This window comes from Bolinopsis microptera, chromosome 5, assembly GCF_026151205.1.
Source record: "Bolinopsis microptera isolate Bmic1 chromosome 5, MBARI_Bmic_1.0, whole genome shotgun sequence".
NCBI classification, from domain to species: Eukaryota; Metazoa; Ctenophora; class Tentaculata; order Lobata; family Bolinopsidae; genus Bolinopsis; species Bolinopsis microptera.
Window position 1 is genome coordinate 9,742,296 of NC_087076.1, and position 24,592 is coordinate 9,766,887.

The window sequence follows — 24,592 nt, forward strand, 5'->3', positions numbered from 1 at the left end:
GATGTTGTGATACGGAGCTATGGTGTTCCGCGGGACAGCAGCAAGCTCATTAACATCGGGTACCAGGCCTGGTTAGATCTTATCAAGGGGCAGGGACCAACTCTTAACAGGACCACTGTCAGCCAGCAACTAGATAAAACATAATCACTGGTCAAATTACAAATAGTGTAAATAGTTCACAAGTAACATGATATTAGAATTGCTCATAATTCATAATCCTGTATCTAGCAGCTGTAGGTGTGATGTACACTGTAGCACTGTAGCATTGTAGCACTGTAGCACTGTAATAAGGAGAAAACAAAACAAAAAAGAAAAGAAAAGGAAGGTCCCTATCTGAGGAACCAAGAGCTCGCACAACATTAGAATAATATACTATAATATTCAAATATCATAATATTGTGACGTATAAGTGTTATAAACAGCTCTAAACAGTAAACACTAAACAGGGGCCTGCTGTTAAATTAGGGATAGTTCACTAGTGACTTAGTGAGTAGTAGTGTGTAACATGAGATGGGGGGGATGGTATTAAACACACCATCACCCAACACAGGTATATTATACTAAATCATAAGGTATATTATACGGTATATTACAGTTTTATAATGGAATAAGTAGCGTCACGTACGTTTATCTATTTCAGCACCGCGCAAACTGCACGTATTATTACGTATTATTATAATATGATGAGAGGTGGGGTATATATTGTTTCAGCACTTGTTGGACTGAAATTGCAACGTTTAAGATTACGGAACTAACTTAAGAAGGGAAATATGTTGTTGATGGTTGAAGGATGTTTAGCTCAAATCAACGCTCGATAGAACGTAATAACAAATATACTACGAAACGAAAGTTAGCGAAACACAGTATTTACTGCCCCGCTCCTATGCGGTAAAGATACTGTATAAGATAAATAATTTACACAAATCTGAGCAACTCTACTGAAAGTTAAAATTTAAATATACCAACAAAAAATCACAGCGAAATGCTACAGAAAACAATCCTCTCAAGAATTCAGAAATACTTTTAAACGACGGCACATACAAAGCGGGCTGCAGTTAAACATAGGCCACTTTCAAACCTAATAAAAGGAAAGCTGTGCCGATATCACCAAGTACATATTATACCTCGTCATCAAGATACAGGCTTATTATCGGGTTTTATCTTAGTCGACATGATCATAGGGCATTGTAATGATTTGTATTTCAGTAATGTAAGTCTTTATCGTGGTAATGAAATGTAAATTAAGATGACATAATGTGCTTGTAGTTGTATACCACGCCCATATAATGGATAGCAACTGACACAAGTGCTAGGGAATAGCCATTTCAGAGTCGTTCTAAAGAGTGGGTTGAAATATTCAGCAACAAACAACTAAATCGTCTCAAAAAAATCCATTCAGAAAAATCAAGTCCGTTAAATTATATACTACATAGGAATCATAGGCTGACAAAACGTTCAAACAATAATCCATTGTCTTCTCATAATGATGGTTACCTGCCATACAACTTAAACTCTTCTGATTTTCACAGCTATTGTTAACCAAGAAGTTGATAAGTTTCTGAAGTTTATGGTGATTTCTTCAAGATCTCAGTCAATACGGCGCTGAGAACAAGCAAAGAGAAAGGAGCTCAAACAACTAAGATGCAGAATGCGGATGAAACGTTTTGAGGTTTTCCATCTCACCTCCCTGAGAAGAATCTTGACGATAAAGTGGTGACGTTCTCAGGCGTGCTGGTGTTGTGTTCATCAAAACTTCCATCGGTTCTGCTCGACTGCAGTGGTTCGGACACGTTTTAAGATTGCCGGAGACCAGTTAACGGAAGTTTGGAACAAGAGATGAGTGGTATGCAGGCCAACGAAAATCAGGTACACGCACAGCGGAAAAATGTCAAATAACAAAAAATAATAATTCCCAAATTAATCAGATGATACTAGTGGTACCTAATAACAATTAAAAGTATTTCACAAATTACATCTAAGATTTTGCGACAAAAATATCGCTTCAGTGTGCTGGAAAGTGGGTACCCTCTACATGGCAGATTACGTGTTTGAATACTTGTTTAATCTGCAGAAAAAACCTGGGTGTTAGCAGCAAGACTTATAATAGATATAGGGTGGGGTTATGAAAAAGGAAAAATAATATTTAGTAACCGTAATCCGTATGACAAGATAGTAAAACAAAACACAAGACATGGGAGGTCCCTCATTGTCCATTGAGAAACAAGTAAAGGAGGTCTAACAATACCCAAAATATTAGAATATTTAAATATATATATTAGAATATTAGAATATTGTTATGTGTAGTGTTGTAGAATATAGTAAGAATAGGATCAGTCAGACCTGTCGATGTTACATACATATTCGTGCCACGACTCACAACGGTAAATTACCCAGTTCATGTGTTATTCCGATAGAGTGTTGAAAAAGAGGTGCTAATAGCCCAAAGTGGCAAAAGTCACTGAAATCAACGGTAAGAGTGGATAGCATATTATGATAAAAGTGGCCAAAAAGTGGTAGAAGTGGCTAATCTTAAGGCTAATTAAATGGCTTATGTCAGCGGTAAAAGAGGCTTATATGGTAGCCATATTAATATGACTAATTGACGGAATAATTTGGATATATTTGTGGTTTAATGCAACTCATGCCATACCCGGCAATTTTTTGAATTCCTAAAATAACCATATATTTTCTCAAATCTTGTAAATTAACATAAATTAAGAAACATACTCTGTTTGCAAAACAGTTACACCAGGGTATTAATTTTCAATTGAGCTACCAACCACTCTATTAGTATTATACAGCATACCACCAAATCAAGTACAGTAAATTGTAAAACCCCGACATACCGCAAACCCTGATTTATCGCGGCTACCTCAATCCCAAAAATAGGGCTTTACGAGCACAATGTAAACCAACAAAACCCCGATTTACCGTTTTTTTCTCACAAACTCCGCGGAAAATAGTAGTTTCGCTCTATTGGCTTATTGGGCATTAAATCAGCAGTTAACCACCTAAAAATGAACAATTGTAAACTGACACCAGTAACAGAAATTGCCACTCACACGCAAGCAATATATGGTACGTATCATAAAAATTTTGACGGTCAGTACTTTGACCATATTCGCAGCATTATAATGAAATTGAACTGTGAGTGACGATGCCTTTTAACCTATCATGATAGAGTGAAGTTCTTAATTAATAAAGGTAAACAATTTGGTGGTGTGGGTCTTTGTTTTCATCGAGGAGATCTCAACAAAAATTGATTTTACTTATATTTTCTTGGTGACTCCATGACTTTGACTAAGATGGAGTTGACAGGGGGAGAACCAAAAATATGATCTATAATAGAGCAAATAATAATAACATAACCGCTCAGCTTTAAAAAAATCAAAATTAAACCGCAGAAAAGCAAGTTACAAAACCACTCTGACCTCAGAGGAAGTTTCCAGCAGGAGATAAGTATCTCTCCTAAGTATGATGTGCCGCTGAACATGTGCCGGCCGTTACTGATAACAGTTGGTGGCAATCTGACGTGAACTCTAACGTGCAGCTACTTTAACAATTTGGCCGACCTGTGATTGATTAAATTCAGAGCGAGAAGCTGGTTGCGTTACGGTATCTTCAGATCTGAATGTCGGGCTCGCACAGCTGCAAATTCGTGCACACTCCTTTGAAAGTTGAACAGAACACGACGTGTTAATAGTTTTCTAATGAAGTTAGAGGTTTTGTTCAGCTATAAAAAGAACAACTCCTGCTGCTAACCCCGCAACCTGGGGATTTTAAGAAGAGGTATTGATTGGGTGAGCTACCATTTTTTGACAGTAGCTGGAAATAAAGGGCAACCTTCCGAAAACAAGTGCCGAAAACCAAATTCCGTACGTGCCACAACGTGAAAAAACAAAAACAAACACGCCTCTCCAATCAGAAGAGCACTACTTAAAATAACCGAGAGCCGCTACTCGAGAAGTCATATCGGCTACCGACGCAGGAAAAAACAAGGAGTCTTATTATCAGAGTCTCTCTCTCTCTCTCTCGCTCTCTCTCTCTCTCTCTCTCTCTCTCTCTCTCTCTCTCTCTCTCTCTCTCTCTCTCTCTCTCTCTCTCTCTCTCTCTCTCTCTCTCTCTCTCTCTCTCTCTCTCTCTCTCTCTCTCTCTCTCTCTCTCTCTCTCTCTCTCTCTCTCTCTCTCTCTCTCTCTCTCTCTCTCTCTCTCTCTCTCTCTCTCTCTCTCTCTCTCTCTCTCTCTCTCTCTCTCTCTCTCTCTCTCTCTCTCTCTCTCTCTCTCTCTCTCTCTCTCTCTCTCTCTCTCTCTCTCTCTCTCTCTCTCTCTCTCTCTCTCTCTCTCTCTCTCTCTCTCTCGCTCTCGCTCTCTCTCTGAGACATGGCAAGTAAAGTTGTGGACCACCCACATGTGGGACGGTACTGCTCACTCCAGGTGGCGGTGTGGTCCCCTGCACACTTCTCTTAAGTGCTTTTTGTGCACTTTTTAAATCGCCTCCAATTCCAGAATAAATCCAGCATAATTATGCGAAGTAGAGCATGTTCAGCGGAGATAATATTATGTTTTTTAACGACAGTTGAGTTATGTTCGGGGGCAACAGGAGTTGCATATGAGTGGGCTGAAACTCTATTTTGACACGTTCATGCGAAAACACGTGGGCTTTTTAAAAACATTGACTCAATTTAATATATCTGCTGCTAGCGGAGCGGTATGTGAAAATTTCTAAATATTCCCCGTTTCGAATGCAGGCGAATAGTTAGTTGACGCATATTGGGCATGTTCAGCTTTCAGACATGCTACCACAACTCGCGCATGTGCACGTGCAGTATGTTCACTGCACGTGTTGTAAGACACTTCTACAACAAACCGTGAGAAAGAAATACAGTGGCTCTTTCAGAGATCAGGTCTCTTTGTTGATATGTCAACAGCATAAGCAGCTGTCACGTGTTTAAATGAACCTGACCAGGCTATAAACTGACTGGTATTGATATATTTGATAACACGCACAAGTAGAGCTCATGCTCTGATATTGATCGAAACATTTGTTTGATGTAAAACGTCGTTTCATCTTGTATTCTGCTATTGACTAGCCGATAGAGCACTGTTAACAGACGACGCCTCCCAAAGCATACTTGATATCATATATATTTGATACATTTAATACGAAACGAAACACAGTATTTGCTTCTCCGCACGTATATATTATATACGGCAAAGATTCTGTTTTAAAAATTAACTAAGGAAAAAATTCATTTGATTTCAATTAGGTTGGTGACCACAATTAAAAGAATATCAAATATTTGATAAATTGAATAGACCAGTTAAAGCATTACAAAGATGAGACAGGTTTGTTTTTACACTCTACAGCTGTTGTCATATCAGCTATAAAGAACTGGGCGGTGCTTTATCGACATTGGCTACGAAAGAAGCACGGCATCAGTTTCTTACGGCTAATATACTACCAATTGTACAGGAGTTGAAACTTATTGTGAAATGATAACGAACCAATTATGAGTTATTACATTCTATCGTCCTAGGCCAGAGGCCTCCATGTCAATGGTAACTTCGTACCATATAATAAGTACCTTATATCAAGTGTGCATGTCCCGAAAGAACCGTAGAAGAAACAGTTATCAGAGTAACAGAGATCAGAACCAGATAGAGTTCACTGCATTAAGAACAACAATAAAACCAGTGCTGGCAGAGACAATGATCGTCCAGGCATGACTTTCACATCCCACAATTTGATTTTATTTCTGTTCCTAAAGAGTTAAAAGGCGTCAGTGTATTCCCAGACATAGCTTGCTAGGAAATAACTGTGTATTGGATACCCGTCATATTTACAGACGGTTGCATATTTTCTACATTATATTTTATAGCCCTCGTCGTTGATAATGTTATATAAAATTTGAAAAGATTTTGATTTAATACAAACTCTGTCCAGGATACAAATGTGATGTTGATGAAAGGTTTCTATCCAGTACACGTTTAGTTAAATTGACACAAACCATAATAAATTGAAAACTGATTAATTTGGTGAGTGGACTGGCATAATGTTGTTGGGTGATATAAACCACGTCCGGCTTGTAAGAATGGAACTTACCGTTTGGATTGGTAGTGTCTGTCTTCTTGTATATATCCTGTGTATTAACAGTGACCCTCAGTTTGAAGTCTGAAGAGGTGTGAGTGGAACAGTTCCTCTGTATCTCCTGCTTCATCTCATCAGACTGTAATACATACTGTAAAACATTCTAGCACCATTTAGTTCACGTCACAAACGTAATTTGTCAATATTAAAAAGTGCTGAGAATTTTGTGGTTCGTCTTAAAATTGGACGTGCATTTTCTGATGCCTTTTTTAAAGCTGATGATTAAATAAAAAACGTGAGAGCGACGGTAGAGGAAATTTACTTTACATACATTTTGTGCAGGAAAATGGATGCTTAATTGTTAATGCAATTTAATTTTGAACTCTCCGACGAGTTATGCATTTTATTGTCGACAGATTAAGTAAATGCCGCGACTAAAACAGCAACGCGAATTCTTAGGTTTAGGAATTTTGGTGCGTAGAATTTGATGTTTTACATCAAATTTGATTATATATAAATACGTTTTATTAAATAATTGTTTTATAAAAAAAAGAAAAGTAGACTTGAATTGTGTTTATACTGGTTGGAAGATGACGCAAGTATGTTTTGCACAGTGGCTAACTCGTTCTATTGATCGCTGTTAAAACAAGTTAAAGTCATGATCTCCAAACCATTACCTATTGAACCAACCTGTTTAGCAGTAGCGTATAGTATTGATATACCATCACACTTTATCAGAGACTTCCTGCCGCTCTCATTTCCCACCAGATGTTTAATAGAGTTCAGTATGGACTTTCTTATGTGCACAAACTTGTGGAGCTTGTCTAGATCCGTCCAGTAGTTGAATAGATCCAACATTCTCCTGTAATATTACCTTAAACCGTGTGCAATTTATTAATAATACGATCTTCCAGTTCTAATACTGGGTGAACAAATTGTACATCAAGAATCTTTTATTATTCAAAATCATTTCATGATACCCCTCAATATTATGGAGGCAAAAATCCCCAAAATTTCCCCACACTTCAAACAAGTAACAGTTAAACAGTTGGTTCTGACCTTGTAGCGCCGTTGGCAGCAGCCTTGACAGCGTTGGCCCGTATAGCCAGTACCTGTGTATACAGTTCCAGAGCGTATCTGAACACCGCTATATTTTGTTTACCGTACATTGAGAAATATCTGAAATATTTTAATATTATTTTGTCTTTTAAACAGCTCTTAATCTCAAATTATTTGTTATATAGTAGTGTTGGAAGTATTTAAAGAGTTTAACTTAATTAAATAGTTAAGTACTGCACGGTGTGTGGGCGTGTTGCGGACAACAACTGTAAACAGGTCGTTTTAAGAACTGAATGCAAATAAATTTATTGAACTCCGAGAGAGGAGTTGGTGTTGGGATACGGTGGGAAGGACGAAGGTTACAGATCAGACTTGAAGTACTCAATAATTTGGTTGATGAAAATGTTTTTGAAAGGAAGCAATTGAAGGAATTTTTGAAGGAATTTCCTAGATTCGAAGTCAAGGAAATGGGACGTACCGTTCTATAAGGTTGAGGACACCGTTTTTAACCAGCGATAAGGAGTTGGAGTGGTTGGTAGCGTAAATCTTTAGCACCTGTTCAATATATTTAGATTAGGTTATTTCAATATTAATATATACATAGATTTTTTAAACACGCTTGAAGGCTCTCTTAGTCTTAACGTTTGACGATAGATTCAGTCCCTATCGTTCCCATTTCCATGCTACAATAATAATCCGAAATAGACCATTTAAGATGAGCATCGGTTGGGGTAATAGGCGATTATAAAATATCTCCACGTTAAATTACAGGAATCGTCTTAACATCTGGCCACGTTTCATATGAGAAAATTACGATTTACTGCAGTTGAAATAAAAATAATTGTAATCCCTGCTTTATTGGGCGTTTCGTTTCCAATTTCTCTTGGATAATTACCCATAATCGATGATCATTCGCCGAGGTAAGCATGAATTATTTGATCATTAGTCAACAGTCACGACACAGATATAAAATTGTCAAAGGACGAATTACTATTTCAGAAGCTCCAATCGATTGCTCGAAAATAACATGATGCTTATTGGTCGGTGAAGGTCGAAGCGTAAGGTCGGCGGCAATCAGTCGGGATTTAATTTTTCAGCGATAATTGCTATGTATTACGAAATCATCATTTTAGAGTTTTTCGTAAGGACTCTTTTTACGATGTTCTTAATCTTTACGTCGATTTGTTATTCATGATATTAGGGTATTGGTAAAACTCGACATCATTAAGCAAATCTATTCGGATTATTTGGGCAAAAGATAGCAGTTATAACGTTTTTTAATCAAGCCGGATTATTTTTGCACAAGTAAACAGTATAAACCTGAAGTAAGGGTGAACTGAGGTCGATGTTGTTGATGCACTGTTTAGCAAGGTCTAGCGTCACCGTCACAACACCACACAATCGCGCCTTCAAAGCTAGCTTCTTCTCTGAAGTTAGGTGGAACCGTGGTTGGTTATACTGTAATTATATATAGCTTCTTTTGTGAAGACAGCAAGAATGATAATACGGTGTATTTTACTGTCACATTGATGCGTTGTGGTTTAGAAGTGAATTAATTAATGAAAGAATTTCTCGTGTTTTTCCTTAATGTTTTTAAATACATTTTTAGATTTCGATATTTTGTATCTTGTAACTTGTTTGATCCTACAAGTTCTGAATTGATTAGTGATTTTAAATTGGCACTTTAAAGTTGGCATTTTTGACGGAAGGCGTGACACAATTGTGTTGATCAAGAGCAAGGAATTGAGACAGCTACTTGTGGAGAAAACTTAGAAATAAGTTACAATTTCAACGCCGTCGCTTGTTCTTTAAAACAGGGCACTTGTATTTGCACGGTTTGTTTCTTTAGAATTGTTTGTTTATCAAAACATATTATTTCCTCGCTTAAACTTAGAATATAAGTGAATATTAGTGAATATTCTTGGGACTAGCAAACCCTTTAAGAAACTGTTGATTTTACTGCAGGGCAGAACTCAAGAAGCCTGACAAAGTCGTGATAAAGTTGATCAGTCATATAGAAAACCGATTTATAAATTAGAAATCGGACGCCTCCAAATATCCATGAATCGATAGTTCTATCCCGCAATTGATCGTGATGTAACGGGAAATCTCTATTTAGCTGGAATGAGAGGTTCTTAGTTGTCGGTCACCGCTTTCAACCTGCATCTAATGATGCCAATTTCAAGCGGTCACCGCTTTCAACCTGCATCTAATGATGCCAATTTCAAGCGAGATCACATTTCAATTCCACGGTGGAATTCCACCGAAGACAATAAATGCATCTAATGAGACCTATTACGAAAGAGATACAGTTTAAGTCCATAGTAATCGAGTTTCGTTGCAATTCTAGCATAATACTTCGGTGGAATTCCAAGAACGGTTACCACAATGGCAAACTCGATAACCCCTAAATACTAACCCTTGGTGGCAAGTTTGATGAGTAACAAGTGTTGATGAAGACACAATTCCTCGAGTAGGGGTCGGACACGTGATGTGGCAGCAACACTTCTTAGCAGGGCGTGAGGGGCTCCTTGTCGCACCAACCTCGTACACTTGCTGTCTTGGAGGGTACGTTGTGATGAAGGGGGTTGGGAAAGGGGGGTTGAGAGGGGGGTAAGAACTGTTTCATTGTTGTATCCGTATGGCAAGTTATTGTAAACTGACTTTAGTAAAAAATATAGATGTGGGCCCGTGCGAAGTTAACTTCAACAAAGGAATCCGAATTAAGGATTATTTAATTAGAAGTTCAACTTTAAATTAGGGTATTTCGGCGATTGGGATTTGAATTTCTTGCGCTCTTATAGAAGTATGTTTGCTTACTTGATGATGAAGCGATGTGAACTAATATATGAACCGTATTCAGATGGAGGGCCACGTCTTGAGTCGTCTGAAATACATACCAACATGAGTATAATAACAAAGTAATATCATTGCAGTCTCAGCTCATTTGTAATATTTTCTACAGAAAATGCAGCCTGCGTTGCTAAACTTGTGTGTGAGAAGCAGAACATGCAGCACGTTGGTACTACATGAAGCACTCATCAGCACATCTCCTAATCAGTGAGCCAAGAAGGCTTAATAAGTTTAATATGAAGATTAAATCGTTATGGACGAGAAGGGTTGTTTTGACTCTTGGTATTACAACTTCTACAAAATATTGATAAGTACGCTCGTGCGCTCTTTCGAAAATCCACACTCAACAAAGACCGTCTGAACCTTGAATCACAATCATGTCGTTGCGCGTTTCATATAAATCCACCGAAATTTTAAATTTGCCACGAATTCTGGAGGACACATTGAATTAACATGATATGCACAGCATATCAGGTACTTGCCCGGTTTTCTACCGACATATGAGCACACTTCTGCGTGCGCCGTACGGAAAAGCATGCTACAATTAATTTTCACTCCGTAGTAAAATGTCAGTATCAAAGAACAAGAGCAGCTACTATAAGTTACTGCTACCAGTGGTAATATCCCACCACAGCTAAATGTGAGTATTCATTAGTTTTGTAATTAGATTTGAGGTAGTATTAGATTCACTAGGCGTATTATAGCTGGGTTGACTGTTGATCAGGTCAGGTTCCTGCTAAGTGCTAAGTTAACAATATTTTAAAAGTTCTTAGTTTTAAAAGTTCAGGGAGGGGTTTCAAAAGAGTTAAAGTATCATTTAAATATTTCAACTTATTTTAAAACTGTTTTTCTGTTTCCATTCCGTATAAATGGCGAAACTTTGTTAAAACTTCAAACTTATTACTTATAAAGGTGAGCAGTAAGGTAAAAGGCTAGTACGTGATATTATATTTACTGAATTCCCAGTAAAATCCAATAAAATGTCCGCTCTAATATGTAATGTAAGGATATTTTATTAGATTTCAATACTCGTGTAATAAATGGTTAGATAGGGTTACATATTTTGACAAATTGCGACAACTCTACGACAGTATTTTGTGAGTATTTCAAAGGAGAGCTATTTTAGTAAATATATTTTACGAATTTTCAAACATACAGAATATGTTACATAAACTAGTTTGGGTAGGTAATTAGCTAATTGAGTTGGTAATTATAGCCAAGAGTTTTAAATATTAACTAAACTGGTTACTAAGAAACTAATAAGTTGACTTTAATTTATCGACTAAGCAAACTAAATCGCTTACCATGAGTAAAGTCACAAGGGATTGTGAAACTTTGGATTTTCGGAGGATGCTTTCCGTCAGGGTCTTCTCTGAGGTAGAAATTGTTTGAGAATAATTGTTTATGGTAGGTATTATTTGTAAACTGAAGACTTAAATATATACAGAAGACGTAAATATATACAGAATTAATCAATTTAGTACAGAATTGTGGATTGTCGGATTGATAAGAAGCTTTAGTACCGGCTTTTGTAAAAAACATTATTCAAAATATCATGATAATATTGTGCATATATTGTACTGTATTATGTAATTAACACTCACATAGAACTTAGAACTTTCCTATCTAGCAATGGGAATCTATATATCTAACTTTGTTAGCGCTAAAACTGTGTCGAAAAAAAATGTGGTTCTCCTCCATACCATATATATCTACGGGGCTGCTTCTGAGCAAAGTATGAGAAAATGTACAAAAATTTTATTAATTTCTACAGACTATCTGCGAGCTGCGTCATTTACAAGCAGCGATCATAATCTTAGTTATTATTTTTAGAATATACCTATATCAGACATCAGTATACTATATATATATATAGTATATACTATATACTTTACCGTGTAGAAAATTATAATACTTAATAATTATGTAGTATACTGATACATCCTCCTTGTAAATAACATGTATCAAGTGAAATCTGCCAAGATCGGAGAGCTACAACACAATATCCCGCCTACACCATCCCCGCAGCTAGTTTAATATTCTGTATATCGTGCTGGGGAAATATTTTATAGTTGAGGAGCATGGTAATGTAACTGTAGGCTTAGCGACATGACTCTCTCATAACATATCCACTATCTTTAAAGTATGTAGATCTGATTGTTAAAGTTGCACTGTAAACATATTATCAGATCTGATAAGCTGAGATATGTTGTGTACAATATTATGTATGATATATGGTAATTATGTTTATGGGAAACTTTGGGTTGATCTCTCATTTAGAAGTATCTACACCATATTACACATGCTGCAGTTGCAGTTTGAAAGATGGGCTGCTATGCATCAGCCGGCTGAGTTTTGGAAAATTTGAAAATTCCCGTATTTTCTGCAGTTGTAATTATCATGTATAAAGTCTAGATCCATCAAGAAGTAAGTCCGTTTATCTATATAAACTGTTTGGAAGGGAAACGTTGTTCTTGAACAACAGATACGACAGGTTATTGGTCCAGAATTAAATGTGTCAAAGTGTCAACTGTTTAAAAGTTGATACAACCAAAATCAGTAAAAACACAGACTGGTTATTTTAGTTATTCATCCTACTAAACGTGATGGCTGTGTATAAAATTAGTTTTTGTCAGTTTCCACCCGCTGGGGAGGGGGGGGGGGGGTGATAAACTGAAGTTTCACGAGCTGTATAGATAACAGAAGTAATTGTGAAATGGTTATAACACTGCAGTATTGCAACAGTAATATGAACCCGAGTTATCCGACCGGTCCAACATTATCTGATTGATAGAAATGTATCGGGGTTCCTACAAGATTCATAGCATTCCATGTCACTGTGACAACAGCTTAACAGAAAAACTATCCCTCATTATGGGATTTGGAAGTAATTCACTGCACTGTGAATCATCAAATATTTCAAATATCTGTCTCACACCAGAGCTGGTAGGGGTTTGTCTAGGACTAACATCTTGACATTCGTTATGATGTTTCATATACTTTCTACATGACAAAGCCCTAGACTTGAGGAAAGCATGTAAACTACGGTAACTGGCGAAGAAGCCTCAAAACCGAATCTCCGTACAATTTTTACTGGAGAGTTATTATAGGGATCTCACTTGTTTGCAGCCAAGTTTACAAATATTTTCCGACAGTAAAAATGTTACGATACGCGAGTAGATTACACGCGTTATTTTTTTGCACAGTTTACGGCGTGAAGATGTTATTAAACCACGGTAGATTTGTACTACATAATATGATCTTGTTAAATAATAATATTTACTTATTCAACGTTGATTAAAACTTAAATCATAACAAAGAAATCTCCCAGCTAAAGAGAACCTTCCTGCTTGCAACACCAACCGTGCAATGAGTAGTAGTACACACAATCATGTGTTATATTACACAGTTCAGAAACAGACCGTGAACACTCGTATTACATGTGTATTAATATGGTCCTGTAATATGGGAAATTGTCATGATCTTCTAGTGGTCTGGGATACAGAGGGTTACAGATATAGGTATACACCATTACATTACTACTGTGTGTTGTAATGCTAGATATATTGCAATATATTTCTACATATTATCACAACGTTGTATATTACAATATTATATCACAACACGCTCAAACTGCAATTATACTCAATATAATAGTATAATATACTGCAATCTAGCCAGTACATATTACAATTGGACATATTTGAACAACGTGTAACTCAGTGTATCATATTGTAAATAGTAATATTATAACAAAGCTACTATGTTAAAGTAAGTTAAAGTAAATTAAAGTAAGTTGCAGACACAGGGCTGCCCTCGTGAACACATTTTGTAACTTTTGTAACTTTGCATGGTGGGCCCATTCTAAATATGCTTGTACAGGAGTTGCATCTGCACTCGATATCTGGTTTTTGGTGACCCACAAGTCAATTGATTACATTTTAAGTATTTTGCATAGTAAACTAGCTTGCAAATCAACACTTTCTCACAGGGTATATTTTGTAGTTTAATATACCATTGTGTAATTTGTATGTAATTGATTGATTTAAAAGATTTCAATAAAAAAAATGTAATTAATATGTACTTAAACTGAAATAGCTGAACACTGTTAAGGGGGCCGGGGGGGGGGGGTCTTCATCAAAATTCTCTCGAAATTGACTTTATAGTTGTTTCTGGTAGAAGGGAGTGATATCTACGAGCTGCTTTTGGTCCCATGGAAAAATATTGTTCCTAGCCGAAATTATCGCCGGTCTAAGGTCAGCGCTTATGTGTAATTGTATTGCGCGAGCGATTTTCAATCGCAAATTCTGAAAATCGAGTCTAAAAATCTATCTTCTCCTACATTTTTTGAGCAATTACACTGAAACTTTCAGGATATGTTCTAAGGACCTAATTTTGAGATAGGCCTTTAAAAAATTTTTATTCAATTTTGAAAATCTTGGACCTCGTTTTTTTACGATTTTTTCAGGTCGAAGATTTTCAAAAATTAATAAAAAATTTTTAAAGGCCTATCTCAAAATTTTGGCTTGAACGATCTCTTGATGAAGACCCCCCCCCCGGCCCCCTTAAGCTTTGGCCAAAATTAAAGTTGGAAACATTTTATTCGCTAAGCTTGCCGTCTCGGCTTAATATGGAAAAAGATACATATTAACATTCAGAGTATTAAGCGCGTCAATTATAATGGCCTATCAGCCAATGTGAATGGATCCCGATAGATGTTTGGTCAGAGTAAATATGAGACATATTACAACAAACTAGGACGCATTTCTATTTGCTGCTCGATAAGGAATTTATAATTATCCAGATATTGACAGAATACTGAATAATCTAGATGGCGAAATTGTTGCATCCCCCACCCCCCCCCCCCCCCCCCCCACTGTGATAAATGTATATTATATAATGTATCCTCTTAAGACTTGATCAGCCTGGTGATAAGTTGTTCAATGTTGGATAAAAAATACAGATAAACTGTTCAACCTACACTCTACAGTTAACAAACATTTACCTACAGACGCTTTTTGATAACAAACTAAGAATTGGCTAAACTCCATGAATTACACGTTTCAACTATCAGGCAAACATTATATCAGTTGTCTTGAATCTGCCTATTCAGTTCAACAGACTCACGAGTGTGGTGGTTTTACAGAAACTTGTTGACATGCTCTTTATGGTTGGAAAAGTCACATTTAAGGTTGGTATTCTGCTGATCTGGAGTTATTTGCAAGCTCTGTGATTGTTGTCCTGACCAATACAGAGGCGAGGGGAGAGAATGTGGCATGATACTGTAGTGGTCATCACAATGTTGCTTTATAAATTGTTAGACTCTTTTATTGAAATTGAGAATGCAATGAGGCGACTGAGTGCAAACTTGATTACGTATAATGAATCAGGAGTACTTTATTAATTCCACAGAGCTGTTTCGTACTTTTAAAAACTCTTTACTTCTAAAATAGCAAATATGATAATATGCTACTTATAGTAATGAAAGATAATTACTCAATATACACGCTGATGAATGGGCACCAGGATTCGTTGTAGCTCAAAACTAAATTCTATCAGGATCAATTAGGTTTTATCCGTGAGATTTCATTTTCCGCCACCAAAATTACAAAGAAAACTAGAGCGGAAATAAGAGGTGTCCAGGAAAAACAGTTGTTAGTCGAGCAGAAGAAAGTTACTTCTACAATATCATACAGTCTAATCTAATACTTAACCCCATTTTTGTGGAAGCCTGGCGCACACTAGGCTCTGTATTTCTCGGTGGTTATAAAAGCACCTAACAGCTGAGCAGATCATAGATTACCTCCCAAATCTTGAGTCACCAGATCTAATCTAGTCCTTGAAACCAGCCCTAAAACTAATCCCCGTCTGAGCTATTTATTATTTTATTAATAGTTCTGAGCTCTAGTTCTGTGGACGGTGCTAAGAAACGGGCTATTTGGATTCTGAAGCGTAATATATTTCTTTAAGTTTATTTTTAGTTTTTTCAACTCTTGATCGGTGCTAAGAAATACTTATTTGGATCCTAAAGCGACATTTTGTGATATTTTTTTGACATGTTATAATCATTGCGGCGTTTGTTCAAAGTAACCGACAGTTCAAAGTAATATATTATATTCTTGACGCACAGTAAACTACCAATAATTACTGAGTCAGCTGCTATGCTATTAATGTTACAAAAATGGGCCAAAGAATGAAGCAGATGGCACCTAAAATATTGAATAACAATTACCCCTCCCCATAGCCTTAATTAAATTATTTGACAAGTCTATTGAAGCTCGCGTTTTTGCACTAATATCTAATTGCTCCTGACTCCTGAGCTCCATCATTGTTTGTTTCGGCTGAATAGTATCAACAGCACTGTCAGCTAGACTCAATGTCACAATATGTATTATACAATACTTAGAACAAGTATATTATATACTTGTTTTAAGTAGATGTTTTTTGCAAAATATGTACTCGTTTGAAAAATAAGCTATTTTGCGGAAGAATGTCTGAGCTTGTGAGCTATTTGATTTTCAGCGGTTACAAATGTTTTACTATACAAATTCCTTAACGTTTTTCTTTACTAGTGATGCAGTATAGAGGGTGCGGGGTGTTCTAAGAGCTGATGTTGTTCACTTTACTAACAGCTCTTGTGATAACATGTTCACAGTCCACAGGTAGATTATAAGTTTTTATAAACTTCCAATGTTGAACTGCATGAAAACTATTTCCCGAGATACCTACAGACCCAACAGATATTTAAAACATACGATGAAATTCTTCTATCTCTTGAATGAAAAAAAATCATTATACGATGAATTTTTAGATTGGACCCGGTATGAGGAAGAGCACATTGAAATTGAAGGAGAAGTTATACAGTTCAAAGACGACGAAAAAACGACTGCAGGAATATTTGCGGCGGTCAAGTTTTCAGTGTTAGGCGAAAGTAATGTCAGACAGTTCCGGCTTGGGAAAAAGGACGGAAAATTCGCCAGTCATCTGTCTGTTTGTGACGGGTATGTTATTATTACTGGTAGTAGTTTAATTTTGAAGCCCTTACCACAAATCCAAAACAGCGATACAAATATAAACATTCCTATCAGTACCGGGTATAGAACCGAGTAAAATCAACAACAAACACTCGATATATTCTAGGTTCACAACAAGTAATCTTGAAGATTACTACGTTTCTAACGTGGAAATAGAGGACGATTGTATTTGGACACTGAAGTTTACCAGTGAGAGTTTGAATTGCCAGTGCAATGACAAGGTTGTGAGGGACTTCACCTTTGTGGAGGAAGATTGTGTGAACAAGTGGTCAGAGAGAAGTACTACTAAGATTATGTTTGAAAAAGTGACTAAGTGGCGACTTGCAGGTAGGTCATCAAATATTCGTTATTTGTAGACTTTTTAACTGCAATATTTAATTGTGGGTCTCTTACTCTTACCATGTTAACAGATGAAGATCAAACTATTTAGCTGCATCGCAACTTTCACTCGTAATATACCCCACTACAATATTACTGTAGTGGGGTATTATATTGGAACAATCTAATTGTCACTCTAACTACCATTCATCATAATATATTCACCTCAGAATGTGATGAACTAGATCCGACCTGGAAGAACATGAAAACTGCTTCTCTTCCTGCTCCTATCGGCTCTACAGTAACACTGGCATGTGATAACGAGTTCACTCTCTCCGGAGATGAGGAGATCACGTGTTCTCTACAACACGGAGGGGACTTCTCCTATACTACCAAACCGTTCTGCTGCCACAACGTCATTGAGAGTGGTGAGTAACGAGAGTGGGTGTTTCCTTCCCAGTGGGGAGGCGCTCCACGACTGTCTTGACACGTGTTGTTGTGCTAAATGTGTGTTTGTGTGTCGCTCCCTATTACTTGCGGAAAGATCTTTCAGTTCCGGCTCGAATGCAAATAATTCAGATTATACCATGATTCAGAATGTCATAAATCGTGCAGCATATTATACATGAAAACAGCGCGCTGAATTATAATTGCCCCGTCGTGTGATGATGTACGGGTTGCAAGTTGCATGCTATAGATGTGGGAATGAAAAGGGAAGTTCGGGCCACGCCGACTGAACACTTACTCGATGCATGCTGCCATTGACATGCCAACATTTCAGAATTCAGACATAAGTTATTACTTAACATTGACCACGTCCACTTTATAAATCATTCCTTCAACTCCAGATATCAAAATATATACGACTTCAAAATGAACATTTTAATGATGCTTTTTCTATGACAAAACTTGGGTAAAACGTGTTAATTGCTTCCTTATTCGAAAAATTAAAGAATTCTAAATATTATTGAACTAATTGGTATGTTAAATTTAAGCCGTCGCTCGCTGTCATTAAATGGCACCTAACGCTAATCCTCAACTTAGATATGATGCAAAAAAGAATCGCGTACATAGATTACTATATATCGTGTAGATAAAACAACAACGATAACCTCCGTACAGTGATCATAAGTGATGGTTGTTGGTTGATGGTTCCAAATCAGCTCTATTGTGGAAGTTAAGCTGTTGTGTACATACTACATATTGCAGCCTTTACTTTGAGTTAACCCTCCCCATTCCCCCTAGGCCCTTCCCCAAATGTCAGCTTATACGTTATATATTTTGAACGGTGCAATGTTCCTTAATAATGTTCCTTAACAATGTTCCTTGATAATGTTCCTTAACAATGTTCCTTAACAATGTTCCTTAACAATGTTCCTTAATAATGTTCCTTAATAATGTTCCTTAATAATGTTCCTTAACAATGTTCCTTAACAATGTTCCTTGATAATGTTCCTTAACAATGTTCCTTAACAATATTCCTTACCGACTTACAATGATCCTCTGGCTCGGGTCATCTTGAAATGTATTCAAATATTAACATATAACACTCGCCGATTATTAAACGTCTCAACAAGCATAATTTGATACAGGAACTAATACATCTTATAAACGCGATCAGTTAGCGGTTTATTAATAGTCAGATTATCGTGTATTACGTCTCGGAGCCAGTCACTAGTTCTTGTTTCGGCTCACAGTAACGTCCAGCTATATTCTAGAGTTAAATGGTCGAATGGAAAAGACGACAACTTTTTCGAATTATAATATCATTGGACAGGTACTAAGGGGGGAGGGGGGGGGGGGGAGCAACCCCGTCGACGCCCATGCTCATTTGACCAAACATTGGAAAATAAATGGGCATGCGGTGCAGTGTGTGTACTGCTGTAGAGTAGGTACGCGACTTTTGAGAAGAGGTCGAACTACAGAAATTTTTAACAATAACGCAGTGTGTACACGTTACTGTTGCATTGTCATCAATTCCAAACTTTCGGGAAAGGGGTCTGGTACGTTTTAAATTTAAACCTTGCTCATGATTTTTTAGACTTTTTAAACTGACACAGTGTTAATGTCAATAATGGTTCTAAATTTGTTTATATAGATTCGTCCGGGCTTTTACTGGAGTGACCTTGGGTTGTCACGTGACTGAAAAATGCTCTCATTTATAATTCATATACACTTCTCATAAACTATATATTTGAGTGTAAACACTCGCCGCGTGTTTACACAGAGACAGACACCTCGTGCCCCCGGGGCACTCGAGTGCTGTGTCAGTGTATCAGATAGGCATATCTGAAATAGATACGTGTCTACATATTATATCATAAACATGCATCGACGTAATGAAATCTTTTAAAAATTGATTATATACTAAAAAAACCTGCGTCAGCAGTAAGTTACAGGCAGCCTTATAAGTTAAAGTAAAACCGTTAAACATTTGGGAAATAACGATATGACAAATTCGTATTTCATATTAATGATCATTATTAATACAAGTTTTATTTTAATTAAAAAAAACTTGTATGTTATTTGCTGTCCCTTATCAGTAGTTTCAACTATTCAGCTCTCTATAAGTCTCTATATCTCGTAACCCTTTGAATACTGTGAACACTACCGGCCATGCTACTTTGGAAATCATGAACTTTTCGTAAAATGCTCTACGTAATTTCGGGGACAGAATTCAGAATGTTTTTGATACAGTTACCGGAACCGTAAAGTGCAAAAATATAACAGACGTAAATCTGTTGAGACCCAATATAAAAAACAGGATAGAAAATAAGTGTTATTGTTTGTGAACTGAAAGATTCGAAAGAAGATGTTAATATTCCAGAATATGCAGAATATGCAAAATATTCAGCGAATAAACAACTAATGTTGCAGGATAGGGTGAAAAAGAGTCTGTTATCTCCTTCCCTTTGACAACAGGCATTCTATTTTAACATAAAGTGAATCTAACATGGAAATATCAAACTACCAGCTTAAGCTTATGTATCTCTTCACTCTTTATAAAAGATAAAGAACCACATTTTTGGCATTTCAAAAATTTGAAAACCTTAATATGATAATAATACTTAATATGTGAAATATCTCACTTAGACACCTCATGAGATATTGAAATGTTCTTATTGTTCACCTCACCTTGTTGGCCGAGCATTCTAAGGATTTTAGCAGTTGCTTGTGAGACGTTCTCCACATTTTTGTCGTCAAGTCCAGTTCCAGCACTTCTTTCTATCACTTGAAGCAATCCTGACACCCTCGAGCTGCAAAGTGAATAAATTACATGATTCCGAAAACGATTCTCATATTCATTTTAAAGATTATAGTTATATGGCGTTTGTAGCATGTGTCCCCCTTACATCCATAAAACTTGGAAAAGTAGGTATTCATGAATATTGAACACCACATAACAATTTATAAGCAATAGCTAATTATGAAAGTTATACCTCTATAATCTAATAAAGTCTGTTTCAAACCAAATGATGATAACCACATAGCAAAGGGTAAGGTCCATGGACATTTCTCAACAACAATATACACTGACGCCAAGGCTTCAAAATTGAAAAATTAAAGATGCCACAACAGGTCTCAAAATAGATCAGATGTTATAAAGCACATTTCACACACTGACCTTAGTCTTACTTTATCAGCAAAATTAATGACGGGTTGCGATGAATTAAAGACAGTGAAGCCTATAAAATGGTCAAAATTAAAGACGCTGAAGCCTTCGCCAAAGTTAACCGTCTTTATATAACGAACTGAGTGTATTATCAATATTATAATTCAAAAGATTTTGTTTGTCTGTATTTACTGTACGACCGCCCACGTGCAAATTAGATGAGAAATAAGAAGTTGCATAGTAACCATAGTAACAAGGGTTGTCGAAATCGACTGTATCTTCGGTGGGGATGAATACTTTTTGATGCGATTAAAACTGACTACCAGTACCAAAGAATACTATTAGCTTCCTAACTGTGACCACAGGCTTTCTAGTATCATATAATATAGACTTACCTCAGACCTGTCCTCTTTCATAGTTTTATTTAAGGTCACGAGATCTGTGTTCATTCGAATTAAGTTCAAAAAATGTATACCAATCATTTAAGTGTCTGACAAAATATATTCAAGTGTTTTAGTGTAGTACCATTTGGATACTAAAAGAATGTTCATATCATGGTATTTTTAATTCAAAAGAATAAAACTAATTTCATCCATACAGTGGGGATTTACCTGCTTGGTTTAGGGTTGGACATGTTGCTCCCCTCAACGCTCAGTCACAGATGAATCATTGCAGCATTTGATCCAGCAGAGTTTGCTTACATTCCCTAGAGATAGAAATCTTGGATAAACCAAATCCGCTTTTGTTACTTTATGAAATTAGGGATCGTTCACGTGTTATGTAAACCAGGCGGGGGGATTGAAAAAGTCTACAATAGTGTTATTTCTATAGAATAGCTATGTGTAAAGTGGCTTAGAGGAGGGAGGGGGTCAGAAAAGCCTGAAGTCTGGCTTGCTTTACATTTAGTAAGCCAGACAAGTAAGTACATGACGTGGAAGGGTTGAATTTTTTCTGGACAGGGACTTTCCTAAATCATTTTGTTATCAAATATGCTATAGATGTGGACATATGCAAAGGTGGGGTAGTTTAGCCAGATTTCACTTCAAAGACATTGCTTTTAAACAGCAAATGTATTGATGTCAGACAAAGTTAGCTCAAAATTTAGCTTAATTTAGCAGTTTTGACAAATTTGACTGTTGCAATTCGCTCTAAATAAGACCTTTTTAATCAATTCAGCAGACAGAAATAGATCTAAAATCTAGGTTTTATGATTCTAATGTATCGAGAAGATAATACTCGTAACAGCATATTGTACTAATTTCATGTTTGTACTATTTTCGTTTTCTCCGTATAATAACCTGAAATAGGGCAAAATGTTTATGATGCAAATTTGCATTTCTAGCCCAAAAAATAAACTTTTTGTTTTTAAAGCATTTTTATCCCACAATCAATACATGTGTGTATCGATTGTGGATATAAATGTGTTCAACTCTACCTGACGAACTTGAAATATTGACTGATCAAAATAATACTTAAAGCCTAATGCAACCTCACACGAACGAGAAATGTGGCTTCTTAGTTCTTCTCAAGAGCCATGAATCGGGCCTCGGGGGAAATTAATGCATCGATGTTGCAAATCCATAGAAATGCAACAACATTGTCAATTGTCAATATAGTAATAAACAATGTAGTAATAAAGCAAGTCAAAAAGGTGAAGTTTCTTGGTGTTATTATTGATGATCAGCTTAAATGGGATGCTCATATACGGTCGCTCAACACAAAGCTGAAATGTGAAAGTGGGAAAATTTGTAGAATACGGCACATTATTCCAGAAAAACTCTACAAAGAACTGTACTACACACTATTTGAATCACACTTGCGATTTGGGATATCAGTATGGGGTGGCCTTAGTAACAACAGGCTTGAACCAATATTTATCACTCAGAAGAAATGTGTTAGAATACTATTTGGTAACCGAGAGGCGTACTTAGAAAAGTTTAGAACTTGTGCTAGAACACGAAGTAAAGACAAGCAAAAATTAGGAAGCGACTTCTATGAAAAACAGCACACAAAACCGCTATTTAAGAAAAATGGTTTACTAACCATACACAGTTTGTTCAAACACACATGTTTATTGGAAATGTTCAAAATCAATAAATTAGAATGCCCAGTCCCACTCCTAAATCTATTTCACAGATCATCAAGACGTGCTGATCGATTCATCACTCCAACCCCATCCACCTCCTTCATATATCAATCGACAAAAATGTGGAACGATTGTAGAAACACTGCTAGCAATATCAACTTCTCTACATCAACGAACCTTGTGAAATCCACAATAAAAAAGGAGTTACTCGGCATGCAGTCCAGGTACGACGAAATAGATTGGTGTGAACTGAACTTTGATTCCAACGAACTGAAATTCTAATGTCTACTCAATGAAGATATGCTGAGCGCTAAAGCCGATTGAAATGTTAATGTCTAAAGTATAAAATTTCGGCGGTCACGCCGCGCATTTTGCGCGCTGTGCCGCTATTTTTGGCCCATCTTATCAGATATTATTTACAATGTACTCGCACAGTACATGCAGGGCATGCCTCAAGATCATATTAGTGTAGGAATCATTATGTTTTCAACAATTCATTATATGTCGAATTCAGCAGTGGGTCCTCTCTTCGTCCGGTTTGTGTGTTTGTCGCCTGTCTGGACTCTCGTAGTCATGTAATTTTTAATTTTTAATTTCTAATTTGTTATTTTTATTTTAATTTTAATTTTTCAATTTTCTAAATGTGTGTTCTGCTCCGGGACTCGATTACCGTTTCGGCTTTCTTGAGACTGTAAATTTTGAAAGCCAACTATGCGGGGCGCCTGCCCACCGGCACTGAAGAGTGATCAAAGAATTAACTAAAATTTCCTAATATAACGATTGAATATAGAGTTGTTTAACCGGCGCGGCCATGGGTGTGTGGCCTAGCTTTGGCTGCACACCTATGACTGCGCTGTTGCTGGTGGACAGGCGCAGTTTTTGTTGTGCAGTAGTGTTGCAAGAGAATAAAACCAACTTATTATGTACTAAATGGAATCAAGAATATTATTGACTATATTTGATAACGATGAATTGTAAATTTCGATCAATTTATATTTTTCGGTCTCCAATTATTGAACTGCGGAAGCTGGTTGCCTCAACAATGTTGACTATGCATGGTATGACTGAATTGTAAACACGTGATAATTGAACGAAAAATAAATGATGAACATGATTCAAAAACTGTAAACCACCAAATGAATTATCGCTTAAATTTAAATAAGTATTTAAACAAAAACCATCATGTGCCGCTAAGCAGCAGGGCGCGGCTCATCTGGACCACAGCAAATCGGCGAAAATGGGTTCGAAAAAGCCACTATTGGCACTCGAGTCCTTGATCTTTCCGATGGTCCACTGGGGCTTTTGAGCTGCCGTCCTTCAGCTTCTGTAAACTGAAATTACTACCAATCCAATCAGGGACGTAGCCAGGATTTTTCTTTGAGGGGGGCTGTCGGCGAGCGAAGCGAGCCGACGCGTCCAATCAAGCTGCGCAGCGAGCAAGCTGCGGCAGGGGTCTGGGGGCGCAGCCCCCAGCGGGGTCCAGGGCGGAGCCCCTTGGCGGGGGCTAGGGGGGCTCAGCCCCCCGGAAATTTTTTGCGAAA

The 24,592-nt window shown here is 36.9% G+C and overlaps 2 protein-coding genes across 5 annotated transcripts in view; both read right to left on the reverse strand.

The window, feature by feature from the left end:
* The window catches only part of LOC134815367 (uncharacterized), a 49,253-nt gene extending 41,919 nt beyond the window's left edge, over positions 1-7,334 (reverse strand). Inside the window, exon 1 of the mRNA XM_063823898.1 lies at positions 7,312-7,334. The gene's annotated coding sequence lies outside the window, so the exon portion shown is untranslated. The remainder of the gene's footprint in view (positions 1-7,311) is intronic.
* Positions 1-21,673, reverse strand: part of LOC134815365 (cytosolic carboxypeptidase 1-like) — a 50,732-nt gene extending 29,059 nt beyond the window's left edge. For all 4 annotated transcript variants that reach the window (XM_063823891.1, XM_063823893.1, XM_063823890.1 and 1 more), the window contains exons 1-10: positions 21,577-21,673; positions 20,488-20,609; positions 11,305-11,372; positions 9,968-10,034; positions 9,567-9,707; positions 8,468-8,574; positions 7,626-7,702; positions 7,148-7,267; positions 6,779-6,950; positions 6,104-6,227 (exon numbers count right to left, since the gene is read on the reverse strand). In XM_063823891.1, the coding sequence (XP_063679961.1) occupies positions 6,104-6,227; positions 6,779-6,950; positions 7,148-7,267; positions 7,626-7,702; positions 8,468-8,574; positions 9,567-9,707; positions 9,968-10,034; positions 11,305-11,372; positions 20,488-20,609; positions 21,577-21,599 (1,021 nt within the window). In that variant the 5' untranslated portion in view covers positions 21,600-21,673. The remainder of the gene's footprint in view (positions 1-6,103; positions 6,228-6,778; positions 6,951-7,147; positions 7,268-7,625; positions 7,703-8,467; positions 8,575-9,566; positions 9,708-9,967; positions 10,035-11,304; positions 11,373-20,487; positions 20,610-21,576) is intronic.
* Positions 21,674-24,592: the final 2,919 nt, after the last annotated feature.